We start from the raw sequence: 23,417 nt of genomic DNA on the forward strand, positions 1-23,417 counted from the left end.
AGATGAAGAGTTTATTCCTTCTTTTTATAAACCTAAAAACAAAATTTTACAAAAGGAACACGGCGGAAGCATTAGGGATTGACGTCAGGGGCATGACAGTCATGCTATTCTGTAGGGATTCTGTCTTTCACTTTAGTATTCGGCCATGCATTCGTTTTCTGGGGAGAATGAAGCGCTTATTTAACGTGCTCGCAGTGATATTGTTTTTACTCTACCACAGTAAGACCTTTTTTTAAAACGTCAATATCTGTGACCTATAAGCCGCATCTTCGGCTCTGTAGTGGTTGCTGGATAAGGCTTAAGTTAGGCCTATTGTTGACAGGAAATAGCTAGGCTAAAAAGAGAAACTAAATGTTGCAGAGATCAATGGTCGGTGAAACACTTTTTAAAGATAAAAAAAACATCAGATCAGCTGCGCGATGTGTTGTTTTAAACAATAAACATCAGTAAAATTTGACATTTTGTGTAAATGAGTACATTTTGTGTAGGCCTACATATGTAATCTGAGTGGCCTGGGCTAAAAGCTTCTGCCAAATTCATAAAATTTAGTCATCAATGTTGCCTTACGTAATTTATGTGGGTTGTTTAGGACTTAAATATATTTATAAAATGTAGAAAACCCGGCACTGTTTTATCTGAGTGTCAATGTGGTGGAAAATAATTCTGGTAACACTTTACAATAAGGTTCATTAGTTAGCATTGGCTAATGTATTAGCCTAACTAACGAACTAACCATGAGCAATCCATTTGTTACTGTATTTGTTAACGTTAGTAAATAAATATACAGCTGTTCATTGTTAGTTCACAGTGCATTAACCAATATTAACAAGATTTTAATAAAGTATAAGTAAATGTTGAAATTAACATTAACAAAGATTAATAAATGATGTAGGCCTATGTGTGCAGTTCATTATTAGTCCATGTTAACTAGTGTAGAAGTAATCTTAACTAATAAACCTTATTGTAAAGTGTTACCTTAATTCTCTTAAGTATTTTTTCAGGTACTAGTCATCTATTTAGTATTTATATTGAGTCTATGAAAATGTTTGATTAATTGCATTTGCAAATATACTGTATGTGTAGGGAGAAAGGGTGTGAGAATATGAATCAGGATGTGGATTGTGGGTTGTGTGAGAAGATCATTCATGAGACTCGTGTGTGTTTGTCTGATGAGTGAAAGTGTGAGTCTGAGTTTTTCTGATATTTGTTTGCATGTGTAAAATGATGAATGCAGACATATTTTTCTACTCACATTTATGATCTTTTGACGAAACAAAATCACAGCACTACTGTGTGTTTTTGCTCAGGTGTGTCTGGTGTTGGATCAGATGAAGTTTCAGTGATGGAGGGAGATTCAGTCACTCTATACACTGGTGTTCAAACACACCAACAAGAAGTTATTAAATGGTATTTTAATGACATTCGCATCGCGCAAATCAATGGAGATCTGAGTTCTGTCTGTACAGATGATCAGTGTAATGAAGATACTGAGAGATTCAGAGACAGACTGAAGCTGGATCATCAGACTGGATCTCTGACCATCACAAACACCAGAAACACACACTCTGGAGAATATAAACTGAAGATCTTTAGCAGCAGCGACAGTGAAAAGATCTTTAGTGTTTCCGTCACTGGTGAGTCATTTAATGAGTGATTAAATGCAGTTTATATGTTTAAAACATGTTAATACAAGATCCTCCAGCATCTGTTGGTTTGTGTTTCAGGTGTTTCTGCTGCTGAACTATATGAAGTGAAGGAGGGAGAATCTGTCACTTTAGATTCTGCTTTTATAAATCACCCAAATTATTTAATGACGTGGTATTTTAATGACATTCTCATCGCTGAAATCACTGGAGATCAGAGTAAGATCTGTACAGATGTTCAGTGTAAAGAGAGATTCAGAGACAGACTGAAGCTGGATCATCAGACTGGATCTCTGACCATCACAAACACCAGAAACACAGACACTGGAGAATATAAACTACAGATCATCATCATCAACAGCAGATTCAGCATCACCAGAGTGAAGAGATTCAGTGTTTCTCTCATTGGTGAGTATAATTGAGTAATATAGTATATTTTCCTTTGAGGAATCTGAAAATCATTTCAATATTTTAAATCAACCCAATAAGAGTTGGATTGTGGACTGTTTAAAAAAGGAAGTTTTGAGTCAGTGACACTTTGGCTAATGTTATTAACATGCAAAATGCATAAAAATCAGCCAGATTTCCTGTGAATGCTGCTTCCAGTTTAGCTCAAAGTGCTGATGCTTTTGAACTGATTGAATTAAACTGAGCGCTGATGAACAAAAGTCACATTTATCAGTTAAAATAATGTCATACACCTGATGACAAAAGTAGAAAGGTGTAATTATCAGTCAAAGATATTGGTAAGTACTGGATGTAGTATCATTCACTCTTGAGTAATAATGTCTGTTTCTCTGTTCCAGATTCAGGTTTGTCTTCAGGAGCTGTAGCAGGAATAGTTGTTGCTGTTCTGCTGGTGTTTGCAGCTGTATCTGCTGCTTCTGTGGTTTACTATCGTCACCGCATGAGCCATGCACCAGTACCACAGAGAGTAAGTATTACATGAGATTTATTGTGCACAAAAACTTTTTAAAGAACAGTGGTATGAATACATATAACAAACATAGAGATACACAAATACATACACTGCTGTCCAAAAGTTTGGGATTGGTAAGTTTTTAATGTTTTTGAATTAAGTCTCTTATGTTCACCACAGCTGCATTTAAAAATACAACAACAAAAAGAAAAACAGTAATGTTGTTAAATATTATGATCATTTAAATTAACTCTTTTCTATTTGAATATATTTTAAAATAGAATTTATTCCTGTGATTTTTATTTTATTGAACTTATATAACAGCAAACACATACAGTTACAACTCAAAACAGAATTAAACAACAACAATAGAATTATAAACAGTAGACAAAAGGCCAGTAAAATAAACAGACAAAAAAAACCCCAAAAAACATTGAGCCAGGGGTAACATATAATTTAAAATAAATTAAATTGAAGAGAGAGAGAGAGAGAGAGAGAGAAATGCCTTGAGTCCCTTTTTTTGTTTTCATTAGAGAAAAGCATACATATTATACTTTGTACACAACGTAACAGACTTTAAAGCTTTGTCATTTCTAGAAGAAGAGATAGTACCCAAATAACATCTCAGGTCTTTGTGAAAAATAACAGACTTACAGATCTTACATGACAGACACTGTAGTTTATTGCTTTGTACACATATGATGTCCTCATGCCTCCTGCAGCAGATCTGGCATCTTCACACTGTTTTTATTTTTATAGTACAAAATTATCTTTGAAATACAGTATCCTGAAAAAAGGACATTTCTCTTTTTTTTTGTGTGTGTGTGTTTGTGTAACTGAAACATCAATCCTCCATTACTTTTACCTTTTGTGAATTTGTATTTTCTTACAGGAGAAGGATGACGTGTGAAAGCTCGTCACCTGATCTGAAAGACATTTTTTTTTGGATGAAGAAGACGTCCTTGAATCAGACTTTACAATGTAAAATCATTTATAATTTTGAAACTATGATTGAAATGGAAACTGAAATAGGGATGGGCAAATGAAGCCTCTTGAAGCACTGAGGCTTTCCAGTGAATGTTTCAGGAAAAGATTCGAAGCTTCAAGAGTGTTGAAAACAGCGCTATCTTGTGGCAGGTAAAATTTATAGCAGCCATGTTATGAGCAGCTGAGTGCGCAGCGCTGTTGTTTTACATATTAAAGTGTGCCAATAAAGTAAATGTAACAATTATATTAATATTAATTATGTACCAACAGAGTTGCTTGATGCAAGTAAATGTTGGTCCAATTATTTTATGGTTTCTGTGCTGTTTATGTGTCAGAATATATGATCATGTAACATAAGCTATAGGCTTATTTATAAATAAATAAAAAAGTTAGTAAATGGACTAAAACTTCCAAAAACCTGTAGAGCAGTGGTCTCGGTTCAAACATTCCGACACGCAAAAGCATTCACGTGACTGGAAAGAAAGTGAGGCTTTGTTTTTCGTTGATCACGTGTTTCTCTGAAAACGATACGCGCTCCGGCACAGAGCTTCAAGAGAAATTGCGCTGCGAACTCGATACGCGCTGGAATCAGCTGAAATTGTTGCTGTTACTGGAAAAGTCACTATATTGCTCATGTTTATGGTTTAACCAGGTACTAACCCTTAAGGCCTGTTGTATGAAACTAGTTGAACAAACTCTGGGTTTTTCAAAATACTGAAAAATACTTGATGCATTGTTTGTCTGGGAGAATGTTACAGCGTAATTTATGCGTGTGTATGTATATTTACTAGGTCCCACTTTATATTAAGTGCCTTTAAGTACTATGTATATATTGAAATTACTAATTTGATACAATGGACTTATTGTGTGCACATGTTTTTACATTTGTACTTATATTTCAAAAATACCTGCATGTAATTACAGCTGTAATTAGTTTATGTCATTACATTTGTAATTACACTGTTGTAATTAACCCACCCTTAAACCTACCCATACTACCACACCTGTCCCTAACCTTAGCCGTATCACACCTCAATAGCAGAAAAAGTGTTTTACAATACAACATGAACACAATGGGCCCTATCTTGCACCCAGCGCAATTGACTTTTTACACCGACGCATGTATCATTCCTATTTTGCACCCGCGCACAGCGAACTTTTCCCTCCATGGAACAAGCGCGCCTGCTCTTAAAGGGAGCATGTGAGCTGTCACTCTGATGGTTTATTTCACGTTACGCCCAAACCACACCTATGAGTAATGTAGCTACTTCATTTATCCCGTTGGTATAATAGCAACAGCGCCCAAGACCCGCCCACAAAGTTACTTGCGTTTCGCGCTTGATAATTGCGTTTCAGATCGTTAAAATGGGGCCCAATAAGTACATTGTGCTTAAAGGAATACTCCACCGTCTTTTCATATTAAACTATGTTATTCCCTTAACTAAGACGAGTTGATACATACCTCTCTCGTCTCAGTGTGTGCACTCAATCGCTCTGGCGCGTGGCGACACTTTGTTCACTCAGTTCATTCAATACGGGCCAAGCAGAGAAGCTACCAAACACCTCCACGTTTTCCCTATTTAAAGACAGTTACTCGAGTTGTCCGCCAAGACGAAGTGCTTACAAGCACTTGCTATGGTATTCCGCCATACAATATAGTTATCCATTTTACACGCTTAGAAAAGCGCAACGTTTTGTTTTGTGTCACCGTCCTAGGTCGAGTTACACTACTCGAGTAACTGTCTTTAAATAGGGAAAACGTGGAGGTGTTTGGTAGCTTCTCTGCTTGGCCCGTATTGAGTGAACAAAGTTTCGCCGCGCGCCAGAGCGATTGAGTGCACGCACTGAGACGAGAGAGGTATGTATCAACTCGTCTTAGTTAAGGGAATAACATAGTTTAATATGAAAAGACGGTGGAGTATTCCTTTAAAGCCACTTAATATAAAGTGGGACCATTTACTATAACTAAAAATGGACCCTTATCCCTTCCCATCACCGAAATGACATTTAAAAGCCTCCACTCACTCACTCAGCTCAGAGATCCATTGGTTGACGATCACACATTGATCTGATTGATTACAAGGTAGTTTGTGACGTCAGAAACACCAGAGATTTCAAGCTGTGTTTTTCAGACTGTCTTTGCTTTACTGCATTTTTAAGATGCAGGAAATACTCAGCAATGGTGTTGACATGAATTTGCAAATGTTTTTTTCTTAAAGCACATTAAACACCACATAGACATATAAACAACATTAAAAGCTGGATTTTCACCACAGGGAGACTTTAAGTCTTCATACATTTGGTAGATATTTATTTATCTTCCTCAAACAAAACATCTGACATTTTATGAGGTGCTGATTTTTTTTGCTGTGATTGTCAAGTATGATTTTTTTTTTTAATATATAATTGTATTTTGCTGATGTAGATGACAAATGCCTTGTTTCTTTGTTCTATTTTTGTATGTCTTTAATCTTTTTGTTAACTTTACCTCAATCATTGGAAAAACTGCCTTAAACACTTTTACAAGTGGAAAGCCCACAGCAACTCTAAAGATCTCTGTATGTTTATGTGATAAACATGATTAAAAACATGATTCACTCTGTGGAAGAATTTTTTTATTTTTTTATTTACCATTAATAACATTTATTTTCCATACATGATATATATATATATATATATATATATATATATATATATATATATATATATATATATATATATATTTATATGCTTTTTAAAACTAAATGACCCCAACACTTGGGCCACAGTTAGTGTGTGTTTAATAAGAGGAAACAAAACAGCTGTCTGAAAACATATAATAATATAACCCTCATGACTTGAGTAACAAGCTGGGGCCTGTACCATGATGGTAGTTGAACAAACTCAGGGTTGCAGGATTAGTTTCGAGTTGACTAAACCAAACCAATCCAACCAGGCTTTGCTGATGGTCAACTCTCTCTGTCAACTCAGGCTTTGATCCTGAGTTTAAGAGTTTAGATGTGATATCAGTAGCGAACAACCAATCACAGGCTGAGAAATAGTGAAACTGCGATTCATTTCTCGCGAGAGAAGCAGCGCGATTCACATATGAAATAAAATAATTAAATTATTAAGAATTTAAACAAATTTACACAGCAAGAAGAAAACAGCTGTCTATAAGAGGACAACTAAAAGTAAAAGTCCTGCTACTGTATATTAGTGCAATTAAAATTTGTGAAGTTAGTTTATACAGTTGATAAAGGTATAGAGAGAACTGAACATGTAGTTATTTTATAGCTTCATCTATTGATTCTAAAGCGTATTTATATGACCTTTATATATGTATTCATTTAAACTCCGCGCAATAATAATAGAGGAAATAAAATTGCACCTGTGATTGATTTAGGGTATAATAATTACATAAATAATATTTAAATCATACAAATGTATTATTCTAAATTAGCATTACTATAAGCCAAACGATTTTGTCTTAAAAATCATTTGCTGTGTAGTGACCTTTAATTTGGAGCAGAAACAGGTGGAGTGACTTTATCGCATCAGACGTGTCACTTTGCTCACAGCTGATTGGTCAAACTTCAGTCTGAGATCTTGAATCCAGAACATAACCTGCCCCGGAGCAAGTTAGCCATGTAAGATTCCATGGCGACAAACTCCGATTAAAGCCAAGCTACTTTCATACCTAAAACCAAGGGTTGGTGGAGACTAAACTGAAACATAGCTGGCTAGCCACCTAAACCGGCTTCATGGTATAAGCCCCTTAAGTAATCAATAAATCCAGATCTGTTTTTACCTAGGAACAGGAATTTGGGGAGAAAACTAAACTTATTTTATTATAAAACCGTGGTTTACTGAACAAATTGTCTCTGTCTTTAACAAAACAATTCTTAAAAAAAATCCAAACTATTAGCCTAAATTCAGTTTTTAGATATAATAATCAACACTCATAACAAACATGTAAGCTGCACATTAGGCAGTTTTTGCATTAACTTATAAATCATATTATAAAATTGTTTTACTCTAATTCGTTGTTGAAATATAATCATAAAACTATAGGCCCTCCTGGAACCCCTGTAGCGAACAAGACCCAGCTCGGCTGGACACTACAGGGTCCTTTAAAGGTCCCGTTGCATGCGATTCCATGTTTCAAACTTTAGTTAGTGTGTAATGTTGCTGTTAGAGCATAAATAATATCTGTAAAATTATAAAGCTCAAAGTTCAATGCCAAGCGAGATATTTTATTTAACAGAAGTTGACTACAAAAAACGGCTCGATTGGACTACACACCTCTACATCCTGCATTAGTGACATCACCAGAACAGTTTCTTGACTAACCTCCGCCCACAGGAATGCTCCCTCAACTCTACTGGCTACTTGCGCACTTCTTATAACTTAGCCTACTGTGTTTACTCAGCTCTTACGGTGATTTTCTGAAGTAAAACTGACGCTTCATCTTTTGTGTGATGTACAATAAACTTTATTAAACTCATCAGTAGCCTACATGTTTGATCATCATTCAGACAGCAGACTTGTAGGCTATTAATAAATAATGGATACATAGCCTACAAGCAGATGACAAATACGTTATAATAACCGTAATTAAACTACTAAACCATACCTGTTTCATCTCTATACAGCACTCTGACTCTGTAGGCATTATTGTCCGACTCGAAATGAACGCCGTTACTGAGAGTTTCTGATATTATCATCATTCCGTGAGATGAATTTTTCCTGACAGACTGAGCACGAGCTCATGAAACTCCGCCCCCTGTGTCGTCCAGCAGCACCTCATTTGCATTTAAAGGGGACACACTGAAACGGCTCGTTTTTCTGAGCCCCAAAAAATGTCAATTTAAACATGCTGTAAAAAATGATCTGTTGGGTATTTTGAGCTCAAACTTCACATACACACTCTGGGGACATCAGAGACTTATTTTACATCTTGTGAAAAGGGGCATAGAACGGGACCTTTAAGAGATCTCTAGCTTGATGACATCCACCATAATGTCCAGAAACTGTGGCAGATTGATGCATTACCTCAGAGAAGCATGAAAGCTGTGGTTCACTCCAAACAGGATGAAGAGGCAATGCTTCAGCTTGAGACCCAAACCATCAGAACACCTGTTGATGGCACGATATGCGGCACCTCTCCTCCGTGTAGACCCCTGGCCCCTCTGAAGGCCCCCAAGAAGGCAGTAATGTCCTATCTCTGCAGCTGTGAAAGGCGACTCCTTCAAAACCAACAACAGGCAGAGACCTATACCAGAGAGATCCAGAAATGACTTAATGCTGGGTATGTCAAGAAGTTGTCATCCTCTGAAATAGAAGATGCCCCTGAGTCCTGGTTCATACCCCACCACAACGGTAAAGATCGCATTGTGTTTGATTGTTCCTTCTCCTACCGAAATCAGTGTCTGAACTCAGTTACTTCCTGGACCAATCCTTGGGCCTTCCCTCCTTGGAGTTCTGCTCTGTTTTAGGCAGCACAAGACTGCAATCAGTGGAGACATTAAATTAGTGTTTCACCAGGTGCAGCTGTTACCCCAGGATAAACCTCTCCTGCGATCCCTCTGGCGTGACCGTGACCTGGACTGTGAAGCTCCTCCAACTGTGTATGAAGGGCAAGTTCTCCCCTTTGGCACAACCTCAAGCCCTCGCTGTGCCATTAACATCCTCAGAGGATCATCAAAGATGCTCAGGCAGAAGAGTGCATTCACCATTCCATACACAACAACTTCTACGTGGAGAACTGTTTACAGAGTCTCCTCACCCCAGAGGAGGCCAGAGATCTCCTCTACAGCCTGTGCTCTACCCTCTCCTCTGGTGGCTTCGAAAGCCTTCGACTCGTTCATGACTGTTTCAGGAAGCACTGAAGTGAGGGGGGTGGGGGGACGGGGTGAGGAGGAGGGAGGGTCGAGCTTGCCTCCATGTCGTTTTACAATACTTCGAACGTCAACAAGAAGTGACGTCACCCAACATCGCTTAGGGCACTTTAAGGATCAAAGCCTGAGGCCCCGTTTACAGGTATATGTTGATGTTTCTTGTTTTATGATGTAAGAGTGTCTGCCCTTCAGCTTCGACTTACTTTTATTGGGTAGACTGAGTAGAATATTAGAATAGATTTAGGTATATATACGTGTATAGTGATGTCTATTTTAGTCATGAAATGTTTTGTCACGTCAGAGTTAAAATGAGCAAATATAAATCAATAAGAGCTGGGCATAGATGATTTTGTTTCATTACCACTACTTTCCCAGTGTTTTAATAAGCTGTTGAAAAAAATATTGAAATGATCTGTGCATATGATGAGGTTTTATTTTATGATAAAAAAATGAAAAAAACTTTCCATGAGCAGAATACTTTTAGACATGTTTTTTTTTTTCTTTAACTTTGCATCAGCCCATATAAACACTATTTTCTCTCTGAAACAAGCAACAATAACTGGTAAGATATTTATATGTTCATGTGATAAATGACATTAAAACCCCCTGATTCAATATAAGTGGATTCTTTGAATGTTGAATTCCTAGTTAGAACACTAGATGGCGCTCTAATACAGAATGAAAGAAAAAAATCACAAATTACGATTTTAGAGTAGATTTTTTTTGTATGGTTATAGGCATGCTTTATGGTTTAGCATATGATTTTCTTTTCTTTCTTTTTTTCATTAAATTAATAATAACCCTATAATATGATCAATAGTGTGATCAATAAGTTAAGACAACATGTTATACATTACTTTAACTTATCAAAATAATTTAAGCAATTTTCTACTTTTAAAAAAAAAGTTTATACAAGACTCAACTCAATTATTTTAAGTCAAATGAAAGCAGTTCAAGATGAAATTATTTAAAAAGCCAAGTTGATTGTACTTATTTACAGAAGCCTAAGGCGAGGCCTACTGTATTTGTATTCATTTCTTGTTTCAATACCATAGAGAAAGTAATTTAAGTATTTTTTTTAAAACAATGTAGGCCTACTAAGACATTCTGGTCCACAATGCATCTCGTTTGCCAACCGCCAATAAACCATAGAAGAAGAAGTGTAAATATGACTCTTGTCCTCTAGTGGTCAAACGTTGTATTAATTTCACTTCCGATGGTGTGTGTGTGTCTGCTTTCGTAGGATGTTTTTGGGTTTACAATCATGTTTACAATACAGAAACATTGGGTGTAGATGCATTTGAAACGGGATGTTATTTTTATTAAAGGAAACAGCATTGCAGACCAACATAAAGAAATAATGTAACGTGAGAACCTCGACTCATTTGATACTTTTCATTTAATTGAAAGAAGTTTTGTGTGACCGCCATAGACTAAACTAAACTAAACTTTTTTTAAAAAAAACTTAAACTTCGCTCGAGTTGTTGAAGTCAACTTATCAGCGTGTAAACTTTAGCAAAAAAGTGACTTTAAGTCCTGTGTTTTAGACGTGAATGATTCCTTATTCTGTGTTGCCGAGGAGAGGTAGCATTAGTACTAAAATCTTCCAGAACACCGCACTAACCACATTTTTGCTAATGTTTCTTTCTTACTGAAGTTAAAATCATGTAGTCTTTATCGTTTGTTAACACTCCTTCCCTCCATCACTCGTGTTGTGTTCCCTGACCCTCAGGTGGAGGTTACAGAGCTGGAACTGGAGCAGGAGTGGAGAACTTGAGCCTCATTTATCCTCTTATAATTGTGCCTGGACTTTATCACTATCAAGGGAGCGTAAGGTGAGATTATCTTGATTTCACAACCTTTGTTTCACCAATGGACAGGATCCCTGTTGTGCTATTGAATAAAAAAAAGTTTATTAGCAGCATTTAGTTTCTCCTCAAAGCTGATGAAAACAGATTATTAACAACCATCAAACACAAATCAAAAATTGTTGGCTAAGTCATACAGTGCATTTATTCTTAAAATGAGCCAGACACCGGCAGAAAACGTGATATAACCTTTTATTATTTATTATAAAAAAACGGGGATCAAGTATAGTTTTGCATGGAAAGAATTGAAACTCTTGAAACTGCTCTCTCAGAAAAAAAGGTATAAGCTGTTACTTGAGCTGGACCTGTTTGACCATTTAAGTACTAATATGCACCCTAAGGGGAAAATAAGCCATGAGGAGGTGTACCTTCTGAAAAGCTCCTACACATGACAGCTGTCGTACCTTTATTTCTGAGAGTAGCACTGCTTAACTGCAGGATCATCATGCACACAAAATAATATTAACATTTTTCAAAATCAAATCACAGTTTGATTTTGGACTTTTTTTGTCAAACATCAGCACGAGTGAGTTTAGTATTTTGTAGTAAAGTGGCCTCCCTGTAGAGAAGTCATTAACTGTTTCATGTGTGCATAAATGGAACAATCCTTGCAACGACTTGCTGTTAACTCAGACTGACACCTCAGACACACTCGCACCGACACCTGTTGACATCTCAGACACACCGAAGCTTTATTGACACCTCAGACACACTGACGCTTTATTTACACCTCAGACACACAGATGCCTAATTGACACCTCAGACACACAGACGCTTTATTGACACCTCAGACACACAGACGCTTTATTGACACCTCAGACTTATGCTGACAAACTGACTGAAATGCAAACATCCAGCAGCAGAAGCATTCTCATGCACAAGCTGTTTGTCTACCCAACAGACCAAACCACACTGATATAAATGATTGAGACCACAGCAGAGCTCACTTTGTCACCTTTCCATCACTAGTTTGCATCTATGTTTTGCAAACATAAAAATGCTGCAATGGGCCACATGATTTACATAATTAGCTTAAAGTCCCTGTATTGCAGTTAAGGCCAATTCTTTAGAAGTTTTAGGAGAACATTTAATGAATCTGGTTTTAATTATCATACTTCAGACCCTTTAGGATGATCTTCTATGTCTGCTGTGATTCCTGATTAAACATGATGATTCTCTCAATCCTAAAACTGAACATAGACTCAGAGTCTGACGTTCAGGAGATTCACAGTGAAATGATCACAATCTGGGTCTTGTACTCAGAACAACATTAAAGTTTGATCATCTTCTGAATATGATTTGTGCATATTCCACATGAACCTCCTCTTCAACTTTCTGTAAAAAAGTGTATAACACAAGATATAACAATTATGTATTGTAATGTGATATAGTTTTTTAAAGTAACAAATCTTTTATAAACATCCGATGGTGCTGTCGTGTTATAGATTTACTGCATGTGATAGATTAAATTAGATTATAGTTAAATCATAATTAGGACAAAAGAATCAAAAAAAAAATTGTATGTCATAATATCAACATTTTAAGTCATAATTTGAACTTTTTACCGTGTATATGTGATATTTTAGACTTTTTAATCACACAATTTTAATTTAGTATGTCATAATATCGTATTTTTGTCATAAATATCAGAAACATATAATTATAAAATATAATCATTTACCAGAGCATGATTTTTTTATTTCTTATCTGGTAGAAACAGGCTTCAATATTATACAGACAAAATCAAAAGCGCACACTGATCTACATCTGAAATTATACAAATACTCAACAAATTAACAATAAATTGTCTCACCGATTTCTGTGTTTTTCTTTTGTGGAATGTCGTCTCAGCGTAAGTGATCTCGACTTCACAAGTGTCATCTGTTTGAAATTATAGACGCATTTTAATACAACAAAACTCAATCTTAACTAGATCTGGTTCTTCACAATATTTATGTTATTAAAATGAATTTCAAAGTTAATACCGAATTAACACTAAAAAGTGTATTAAAAAAACGGCATTAACAAATTTAATTTGTCATTAGGTCTATAACTTTTTCCACACACAACAATTCCTAAAAGAGTGTTTATCATTATATTTAGAGAGACGCATAAATCAAACTCAAATGGGATGTTTAACAAAGAAAAGTATTTTACATTCTTTGTGTTTAATCAGCATTTAGATTCAACAAGCACAACCAAAGTTATCATTCATATACAAAGATTTTAGAGCACCAGCTCATCCTTACAGATTATATTCATACAGATTAACTTTTCTGTTTTTGCATTTCCCGTGTTGATTCAGTTTGAGAAACCTTTGTTTGTGTGTGTGTGAGATGAGTAAAGAGCGACGCACAGTGTCTTTATAAACAGTTGGCTAAAATATTTAGACCATATTTTCAAATAATTATTTCTTATTTAACTTGTTTAAAAGGAGAAGAGAATACTTGCCATCTTTATCAGTTTTTCTGTGTTTCCTGCAGATCCAGAAGATCCAAAATCCAGCAACAATCATCAGAGATCCAGCAGAGATCAACACTATCAGAGACACTGAGACTAGAGGAGGAGAAGGAGGATGAGGAGGAGAAGACGGTCCGACTGGTGCTGTAATGATAAAGAAAGAAGTGAATGCATCAGTGTGATCTACAACAGAAGACAGAGACCAGGTCAGTAAACACACACATCTATCATCAGTGCTGTGGTACCTGCACATGTGTGACAGAGTGTGTTGATGTCCAGATGTGTGGTCTGGTTGCTGATGGGATTGTTCAGCACACAGCTGTAGGTGTTTTTATCCTGATATTCCACCTCCAGAGGTAGAGAGAGACTGATGCTGAGATCACACACACTGATGCTGGACAATACACTGATTCCTGCGTACCAGGAGAGAGTCGCATCACACACATTCAACACTGATGAACACACCAGTGAACAATTTGATGATAACAATGACGAACAGTCTCTGGTAATGCTAGGAGTGGGCAGATGAGCTGGAAAACACGAGAGAATCAAGATAAATATGAACTATCAGTCTATTTTAGGTGTTGTGAATTGTGAATCAGTGTAATAAATTCCGTGTTGAGTGTGTCTTTAGTGTGTTGATGGTCACTTGTGTCTGTCATCTACAAAATTATGTAACATCTGAATATGTAAATAGAATATGTGAATGTTTGGACAAATGCTCTCGACTCACCATAGACAGAAACACTGAATGATTTTGATGTCAGTTTCGCTCCATTTATCTCTAGTTGATAAACTCCAGTATGTTCAGTTGTGGTGTTTGTGATGGTCAGAGATCCAGTTTGATCGTCCAGCTTCAGTCTGTCTCTGAATCTCCCATCAGTGTCGTAATATGTAGATAAAGTTTGATCGTTTTTTTTTATTTTAGCTATCAGAGAGTTTTCAGCTCCATATCTCCACCGTATGTGATCATCTTCATGTATTTCAGTAAGATTAGTGTTTAGAGTAACAGAATCTCCCTCCATCACTGACACTGAATCTCCAAACACACCTGGAGAACAAACAGATTTACACAGATTACGGCCACTGATTGTTTACAAAGCCTGAAATCAGCAAAAGTTTACATGTAAAGTTGAGAATATCCAAAACAAGCACAAACACAAAACAAAATGTAAAATATCATATATAAACCTTATTGGTGCAGCACATCCTTACACTTTAATTTGTTTTAAAGTTTAGAGAACAATCAGTGTTTAAAGTTTCAAAATGTATTGACAATAAATGTATAAGTACAGTTTTAATTGTGCTGGATATTTTAATATGTATTTTAAATAAATGAGAGATTTAGATCACTGGATAGTCTGCACTGTAAATTTGCTGCACATTTTGACTAGTGAATTTCCATGACATTTGTAGATTAATAGTCACAGAAATATTTTTAAAAGGACAAAAAATGGGCTGATATTTGAAAGCTCAATGGAAAGTTCACACTTTCTGAACATTTACATTCACTGTAGAGATTTCCATTATATCCATTACCATTTCAGACCTGAAAATGTCACAGTAAACCTAATCCTAATCCCAAAAGAGACTGCATTCAAAGTTAGTAGATCTTGTATTATATTCATACAATATTCATAATTCTTTAGGTACATAAAAGCAGATGAAAATAATCAAATTCTAATTTACACTGAAACAGGGGAAAAAAACAAGCCGTAAAAATGCTTTTCTAACTTACCAGTCAGACTCCAACAGCAAAAAAAGAGCAAAACTAACACGTGAAACATTTTCTTCAGTGGTTCAGTGTGTGATCTAACAGCAGAACTGTTCAAGTGTTGTGTGAATCCTCCTATGCAGTGTTTCGCCCTCCTAGTTCACACAACGCATTTGCATATGATATAAGGTTATAGTTCTTCGGGCCCTTAAGATTTTAACTGTTCTTGATGGATAAAAAATATTCTTTATTTCTATGAAAAGGTTTAGGGTTCATATTAGAAGTAACACCGCCTCAGTGACCGCTCTTATGAGAGCGTAGTTACCTGACTGTTTTAAACAGCTAAAAGTAGAAGAATATTTTGTGAATTGTGGAATTTCATAGTGAAATGGAGCCTAACTTTGTGATTTTAAAATCTGTATTTATTCTAAATTTTAGTGAATGGAAAAACCAGAGTACAAAGTTAAAAGCGTGTATGATCTCACAGTACTGGCTTTACTGGGGTTTATCTTCTGAGTCAAACTGAAACCTGCAGCCGTTATTTTTCTAAATGTGGTTTGATCCGTCGGGTGGACAAACATGTGTCGGTGACACTGGGCATTCAGTGCATGAGTGTTTAGTTTGTAGATGAAGAGTTTCTTCCTGTGCTTCTACTATAAACAGCTTTTTTGGCACTTTAATCTACTGGGGGAAAAACATGAGAAACTGAGCGAGAAAAACAATAGCATATTTATAAGTCACACTTTTGGATCACATTTTCACTTACTGCATACCATCCTCAATAACACATTAGGCACATGATTATAAACATCAGAGACGTGACTGTGAGAACAGCAGTAACTATAGCGCACCCTATCGTGTAAAGTTAAGATATTCTTAGATAGATGTGATTTCTGCTTTGGACACTAGAGAGCGATGATGAGCTGATTTTGCCAATTTTCTCTTTACAGGAGAGTACAGAGACAGTGAAGAGTGGGATCAATATTTAATAAAGTTAGTACATTTCCATGCAAGTTAAGCTAAAAATAGAATATAATTTGAGTTTTTATATGTACTATATTTTGACTGGCCTACTATTATTTGTCACCCGCTAAATTAAACTAAAGCAAAGCAAAAAAAAAAAAAAAAAAAAATTCAGATGTATACAACTTATGAGTGCTTGTAAGTTGCATTTGGAGTGCATCCAAAAACAACAATAAAAAACAAAGAGATGAAATCAAACAATGTGGCACAAAGAACAAGAATAGACAAACAAATATTTTTTTGATTTTGTATCCTGATTAAAACGTCAATATCTAAAAATTAAAGAGTGATAGTGACATCTGGTGGTCAGACTTGTTTTCTCCATCATGTCTAACAAATCTAGCCTGGTTAAAACCAGACCATTCTCAGTAGTAGGCTAACTGAGTTATGGTCTGGCAAAGCTCCTTTAATAACTCATTTCCAAAGAGGCGTCACCAACGGACGTCGCTCAAATGCCTCTGGGCGCAATTGGATAGACCTAAAACTCCTAAAACCAATAAGAGCGATCGTCATGTGTAAAGCCAATTCGCCTGTTACACTACGCCATAAAAGTATGTACTCTTTTTGTGAAGAAAATGTATTTGTTTTTGAATGTGTAGCAAAAAAGTAGGCAACTTTGGGACATACTACTTCGTCATCTTTATCGGACGGATCTGTTGTGTGCATCCCGTCATGTAAACTGCCCTGTCAATCATCTTGTCACAGTTAAAATCCTCTATTAAATCTAATTTAATTTCCTACCGTTTCGGAGAGAAATGTAGTAGCACGTTCATCTGCCAGTGGGTCTTTCATGGAGACTGTCCTCATGTGTTTTCAATGTGAATATAATAGAGTGCCGAAGTTATGACGTCACTTTGTAGGCCAAAACGCGGAAGTGAGTTAGCATTTTAGCACTACGGGTTCCCTCGCCCTAAAGTCTATGGGTTTTTTGAATGGGTTTTTGCTAAATCGCCTGAAATAAGGTCTGTGGTTAAAGCCTCTAAATGTTTTCACGTTTTGATCTATGACATAAAACACACCAGTTATAACCTGCTTGTGATTTTTTAAAACTTTATTGTGTCTTAAAAACGGTGGTTGCTAACAAGTTGCTAAAAGGGACTACATCCTTTGGCGGGGACTTTAGACGTCATCATGACAAACATGAAAGCTCTCACTAGCCCGCGTTTCAGCCTCACGTTCTTAGAAGTTTACCTTTCAGTTAATAAACATAACATTATTTTTGTTTTGTCCCGAGATGCAACCACAAGTCATCGAATGAAATCTCGTTTGTTTTCCGTCCGGTTATCCAGCGGAGACTCTGGGTTCGTGCCAGATGGAGTAAGAAAGGCTAGCAGTAGCAAGAATAAACGTTTTTCATAACCAAATCAACAGCTAAAATACCTTTTGTCTTTCTCTTAAAATATCTAAAAGCTTGTTTACTTTGCCACTGTTTAATAGATTAGATCCGCTGCAGTTTTATTAAAGGCTAACGTTACGTTGAGAAATGTGTTTAATTAAAATATTCAAAATAATACCTGGTTTATTGACTTTTATTGTAACTTGTTTGGATATAATTATAGAAAGGGTGGGTCCTGCACCTTGTGAACTTGGCTTTTACCCACCTATAATAATATGATTGTATTTGTAAACAGCATTGCCGGTAGTAAAAGCAGGCAATGATATTAATCTTTGTTATTTTAGTAGTAAATGTTAACTATATTTAATGTGCTATATAAACGTGGACAATTCCCAGAGAACACGCTGATATGTATAGCCTTAATGCACTGTAAGTTGCCTGTCTGACAAATACACAAATTAAATGTTAAACTATTGCATACTACTTGTATACTATTGTAACTACACTCCAGTCAGCTCACAGTAATGTGAATGTGAGATAAAATTTACTACACAGGCTCTCACATTGGGGCTTGTGGATTACCAGGTAAAAATAGAAAATGTTAACAAAATGAGTATATATGTGTTATTTAGGGAACATATATATGGTTTAATTATAATATATTATAAAAAGCATTTGCTATTGACAATTCTCTTTAAATTCAACATATATAATTATATACAACTATTATATTAAATGTTTGGAATTGAACTGTGTTATGCTTGTTCAGAGATTATTTGTATAGTTAGAACACTATTATAACTCCTCTATCTCTCCCTAGTTTTACTTACTCGATTAACCTTGTACCTCATGCTGGCCCTTACAATACCGGCAAGTAAACCAGCATCTAAGCTGCACTGTTCATGTCCAGATTTATAGTTGTTCTCTCTTCGATCTATGGTTTTTCTATCGTCTAAGAAAAAGGACATGGAAATTGATACGGCCATATAACGTTAGTGCTTCTGAGATGGTTAAAGCGCGTTTTTTTCCCCTGGCGAATTAGCAAATGGTATGCAAACATACAATCAAACATAATACAGTGAAAGATAATCTTTAAAGTTTATTTGGGGCACAATGATCAGGCATAATAATCTTAATCACAAAGAAAATAATATTAAGGTTTATATAAACTAACAAAATAATAAACGAATAAATAAAACATTAACAAAAGATTTAAAAAATCTCAGAGAGGCACGCATAAACAAAATTAGTTTCTAACATTTTTTGAAAAACAGAATGGGCAATATTTCTCATGAAAAATTGGATAAGTGTTCATACCATAGACTGTAAAAATAGGTTCATACCATAGACTGTAAAAATAGGTTCATACACAGCGCAGATCACAATGAGCGAGCGAGTGAGTTTGAGGAAGCTTGATGATGACGTTGATCCGCGACCATGGTGTGCTGTAGTCCGTTGATAGCCTACCGTTAGCATTTTATATCCGACGGCTTTATTTAGGCTTCAAAATGTATACATTTTGGATCAACTTGTAAAGATTATCTTGATAGACAAAACGTGTAAGGGTCACAACTCTTTGTTGAACACAGATCTTATTTTTTGCGATTTTCCAAAAGTCTATGGGGAAAATGCATTGCTTTTTGATCGAGGGAACCCATGCGCCGCTAACTTCCGGGTTGGCCTACAAAGTGACGTCATTACTTCGGCACTCTATAATGCAAGGCAAGGCAAGGCAAGGCAAGTTTATTTATATAGCACATTTCATACACAATGGTAATTCAAAGTGCTTTACATACTATTAAAAATGATCAGAAGAAATAAGAATATACAAAACAGTTTAAAATAAAGAAACAAGAAAGAACTAAAAATAATTAAAACAGTTTAGAATAAAGAACAGTTTAAAATAAAGAAACGAGAAAGAACTAAAAATAATTAAAACAGTTTAGAATAAAGACTAAAATAAGACACAGTATAAACAGTCGGACAAACAGTGACACAGTGCTCATTCATTAAATGCAAAGTTAAACAGAAGTGTTTTGAGTCTGGATTTGAATGTGACTAATGTAGGAGCACATCTGATCTCCTCTGGAAGCTGGTTCCAGCTGCGGCTGGCATAATAGCTAAAAGCAGACTCTCCTTGCTTAGAGTGAACCCTTGGAACTTCTAGCTGATGTGATCCTAATGATCTGAGTAATCTGTTGGGTTTGTATTCCGTGAGCATATCTGCAATGTATTGAGGTCCTAGGCCATTAAATGATTTATATACTAGTAATAATACTTTAAAATCAATCCTATAAGTAACTGGCAGCCAGTGTAATGACCTGAGTACTGGTGTGATATGATCATATTTTCTGGTTCTGCTAAGAATCCTGGCGGCAGCGTTCTGTATGAGCTGCAAATGTTTTATGGTCTTTTTGGGAAGGCCAGTGAGGAGTCCATTACAATAATCCACCCTGCTGGTGATGAAAGCATGCACAAGTTTCTCTAAGTCTTGACTGGAAACAAAGCATCTAATTCTTGCAATATTTTTCAGATGATAGTATGCTGATTTAGTTATTGCTTTGACATGACTATTGAAACTAAGGTCTGACTCTAAATGCATTTAAAAGTTGAACGGACGTTGCTCAAATGCCTCTGGGCGCAATTGGATAGACCTAAAACCAATCAGAGCGATCGTCATCGTGTAAAGCCCGCCTCAACGTTTCTGATTGGTGCCGCGATTTCGACGCCATGGAAATGGGCTTGAATGAGCTCTTTGCCAGACTTACTTGCAGAGCAAATCTAAATTTGCTGGAAGTTGTCTGGGTTTTCCCAGGCTATAACAAATTACCACAGAGCAGAAAAAGCATGTGACCAAACAAAGCTTCAGAAGTCTGTGACAGGAGTGAAATCAATCTGGGATCAATACAGTTCTATCTAATCTCATCTAAACTAATTTGTGCCAATGAGACCACAACTCATGTCATGTGTAGCCTGGTCAACATATTCACATAATCACACATCAATAATATAAAATATACAATTATGTGATCATAATTATTAATTGATGCGAGTAGTTAAGAAAACAGAACTATATATATATAAGTTTGGGGTCAGAAAGATTTTTCAGTGTTTTTAAAAGCATCTTCTGCTCACAAAGGCTGCATTTATTTGATTAAAACATATAATGAAAATTTGATCGTCCAGCTTCAGTCTGTCTCTGAATCTCCCATCAGGAACATCATCATATGAGGAGATGATTTGCTTCTTTTTCTTTATTTGAGCTATTTGAGATTTTTCAGCTCCATATGTCCACAGTATATCATTGCCTTCACATATTTCGGTATCATCAGTGTATAGAGTAACAGAATCTCCCTCCATCACTGACACTGAATCGGCAAACACACCTAAAGAACAAACAGATTTACACAGATTAAGGCTTCTGAGAGTTTTGTAATCACCTTTATAAAATAACAAGTGAAGAATGTAACTGAAATTAAGCCAAACAATTTACAACTTACCAGTCAGACGACGCCAGCACAAACATAACAAACCAACCACATGAACCATTTCCTGAAAAGTCTGATCTGATGAAGCGATCTGCTGAAGCACTTGAGCTGGTGTGTGAATCCTCCCACGACAGAGTTTTACCCACATAGACTCTTTACAAGCTCTTTACAAATGATGTATAGTTAAATATACATTCTTAATAAGACTTAATAGTCAAAAACATTTTTCTTTCTATTATTTAACTCAGAACTTTTTTCAAAAGTATGGTAAAAACTCATCAAAAAGTTAATATTATCTTCCGTCACACACTGTTGCTCTTGCAGCTCGTCTTCTGAGTGAAAACAAAACCTGCTGCGGTTCACATGTGGTTTGAGCTGAACGAAGAGTTTCTTCCTGTCTTTTTATGAACCTCAAAACAGCTTTACAGTCATTTACATTAAAAAAGGTCTAATCTGAGTCAAAAAGTTAAATACACCAGACTTGAACATTTTCCTGGCTGATAGCAGTTATAGACAGAGAGAGACAATGTTGGTCTTCTGTGTTGTCTTTTAATGAAACATTGCATCCAAATCCAAAGACATTTTCAAAAAATTAGTACTAAATAGGTAAAAAAAAAAAATGCTTATAATGACAACGACAGAATTAATAATAACAAACATAAACATAAACGTACACAACTATACCTGGCTGTCATTTCTTCTTCTAAATCAGTTGTCTCTGTTCACTGAAGTACCTCTCTCTGTTCTAGGTCCAATATTTCTGGTCTTCATCTTTCCTGCTGCAGTTGGCATCTCAGATACTAGTGACAGTAAGTTATTTATAAGCTGTAACAGCTTTCATTGCAGAGTATCAGTTCTTGATGCATCATCAAGTGCTTCATCTCCTTACCGGCGTGATGAGTCTGATCTTCAAGCAGAAGGAACGGGATGAAATGTTCTGAAAGCTATCAATCCACAATCTGACCTGTGATGCAGTCTGAATCATAATCATGCAGTGTTCGTTTGCTGGCCAGTTTGAGCTAAACAACACCCAAAATGCAGAATTTTACTGTTATCGCTGTAAAGTTGCTTCGAAACGTTGTGTAAAGTGTTCCTCTAGACTACTTGGTTGCATACGTTTGAGCATACCTGGTGAAGTGGTCGACTACAACCAGTATGTACTGAAAGACACCTTTACTCCATTCCAAGAAATCTTTTGTCTTTGACCAACAGGACCACAACAGACCAACAACAAACTCTTGACTCCTCTGTCATTTACCAGGACCTGTAACATTTGTATTTATTTATTTAGAAGTGAAGATATCATATTATCATAGCCTTGGTGTAAAAAAGCCAGAATGTGTAGTTACAAACTTTACCAGTGCTATTAGAATTAGAAAAGATTGTAAATGATTATAATTTTTTGCCTAGCCTTTGCCTTCCTGAGCATTTTTTAGATTTGTGATGTAGATAACTGTGGGAACACATCATCACAGTCTGAAAAGGGACCATAATGTTTAAATTCAATAATAATAATAATTATTATTATTATTGTTCTCCTCATTTGGATATTAAGTGTTTTACTTTATTCCCTGGTTTCACAGTCGAGGCTTAAGCTAGTCCCAGACTAAACTGCAAGTTTAAGCTGTCTTAACTGAAAATAACTTGCACTAATTACTGAAAGCTGTTTAAATGTCCTAGTATATAAGGCCTAATCATGGCTTATTCTAAGACCTGTATGTGAAACTGGGCCAAATGTGATGTATGAACTGTATTTCCACATGACTGTGCTCACATTACTGTCACATGAGATGTAGTCTCAAGATCAAGTTTTTTTTTTTTTTTTTTTTTTTTTTTGTGGCCTTGTTGTGTTATTAAAATAATAAACTAATTTAAACCTCGACATTAGTCTTTAAATTCTTTAAGGTAATAAACTCCAGACTGGGGTTAGGAATAAGCAATGTAATAGGCGAGTCTACTTTTGCCAACACGGCGCAACAGCGGAAGCATTAGGGATTGACATCAGGAACAGGAACAGTTACGGGAAGGATTATGGATGCATGCACTAGTTTCCCTTTTGCATTCGTTTTTTTTTTAGGAGAAAATTGGTGAAAATGAAGC

General features: G+C 35.9%; 3 protein-coding genes across 3 annotated transcripts in view; 1 reads left to right on the plus strand and 2 right to left on the minus strand.

Moving 5' to 3' along the window:
• The window catches only part of LOC307169886 (uncharacterized protein), a 386,038-nt gene that overhangs the window by 169,651 nt on the left and 192,970 nt on the right, over window positions 1-23,417 (minus strand). The window lies entirely within an intron of this gene.
• LOC307169815 (uncharacterized protein) overlaps window positions 1-23,417 on the plus strand; it is a 122,369-nt gene that overhangs the window by 93,407 nt on the left and 5,545 nt on the right. Inside the window, exons 8-10 of the mRNA XM_079890635.1 lie at window positions 1,308-1,634; window positions 1,725-2,051; window positions 2,450-2,577. Coding sequence (XP_079746761.1) covers window positions 1,308-1,634; window positions 1,725-2,051; window positions 2,450-2,577 — 782 coding nt within the window. The remainder of the gene's footprint in view (window positions 1-1,307; window positions 1,635-1,724; window positions 2,052-2,449; window positions 2,578-23,417) is intronic.
• On the minus strand, window positions 11,476-15,758 carry LOC307169877 (uncharacterized protein). Its single transcript, XM_079890760.1, has 6 exons — window positions 15,495-15,758; window positions 14,490-14,807; window positions 14,002-14,169; window positions 13,748-13,900; window positions 13,110-13,177; window positions 11,476-12,631 (listed from the first exon to the last, which is right to left on the minus strand). The coding sequence occupies exons 1-6, from the start codon at window positions 15,541-15,543 to the stop codon at window positions 12,578-12,580; spliced, it is 810 nt and encodes a 269-aa protein (XP_079746886.1). The 5' UTR covers window positions 15,544-15,758; the 3' UTR covers window positions 11,476-12,577.

Source organism: Squalius cephalus (assembly GCF_949319135.1).
Source record: "Squalius cephalus genome assembly, chromosome: 13".
Taxonomy (NCBI): Eukaryota; Metazoa; Chordata; class Actinopteri; order Cypriniformes; family Leuciscidae; genus Squalius; species Squalius cephalus.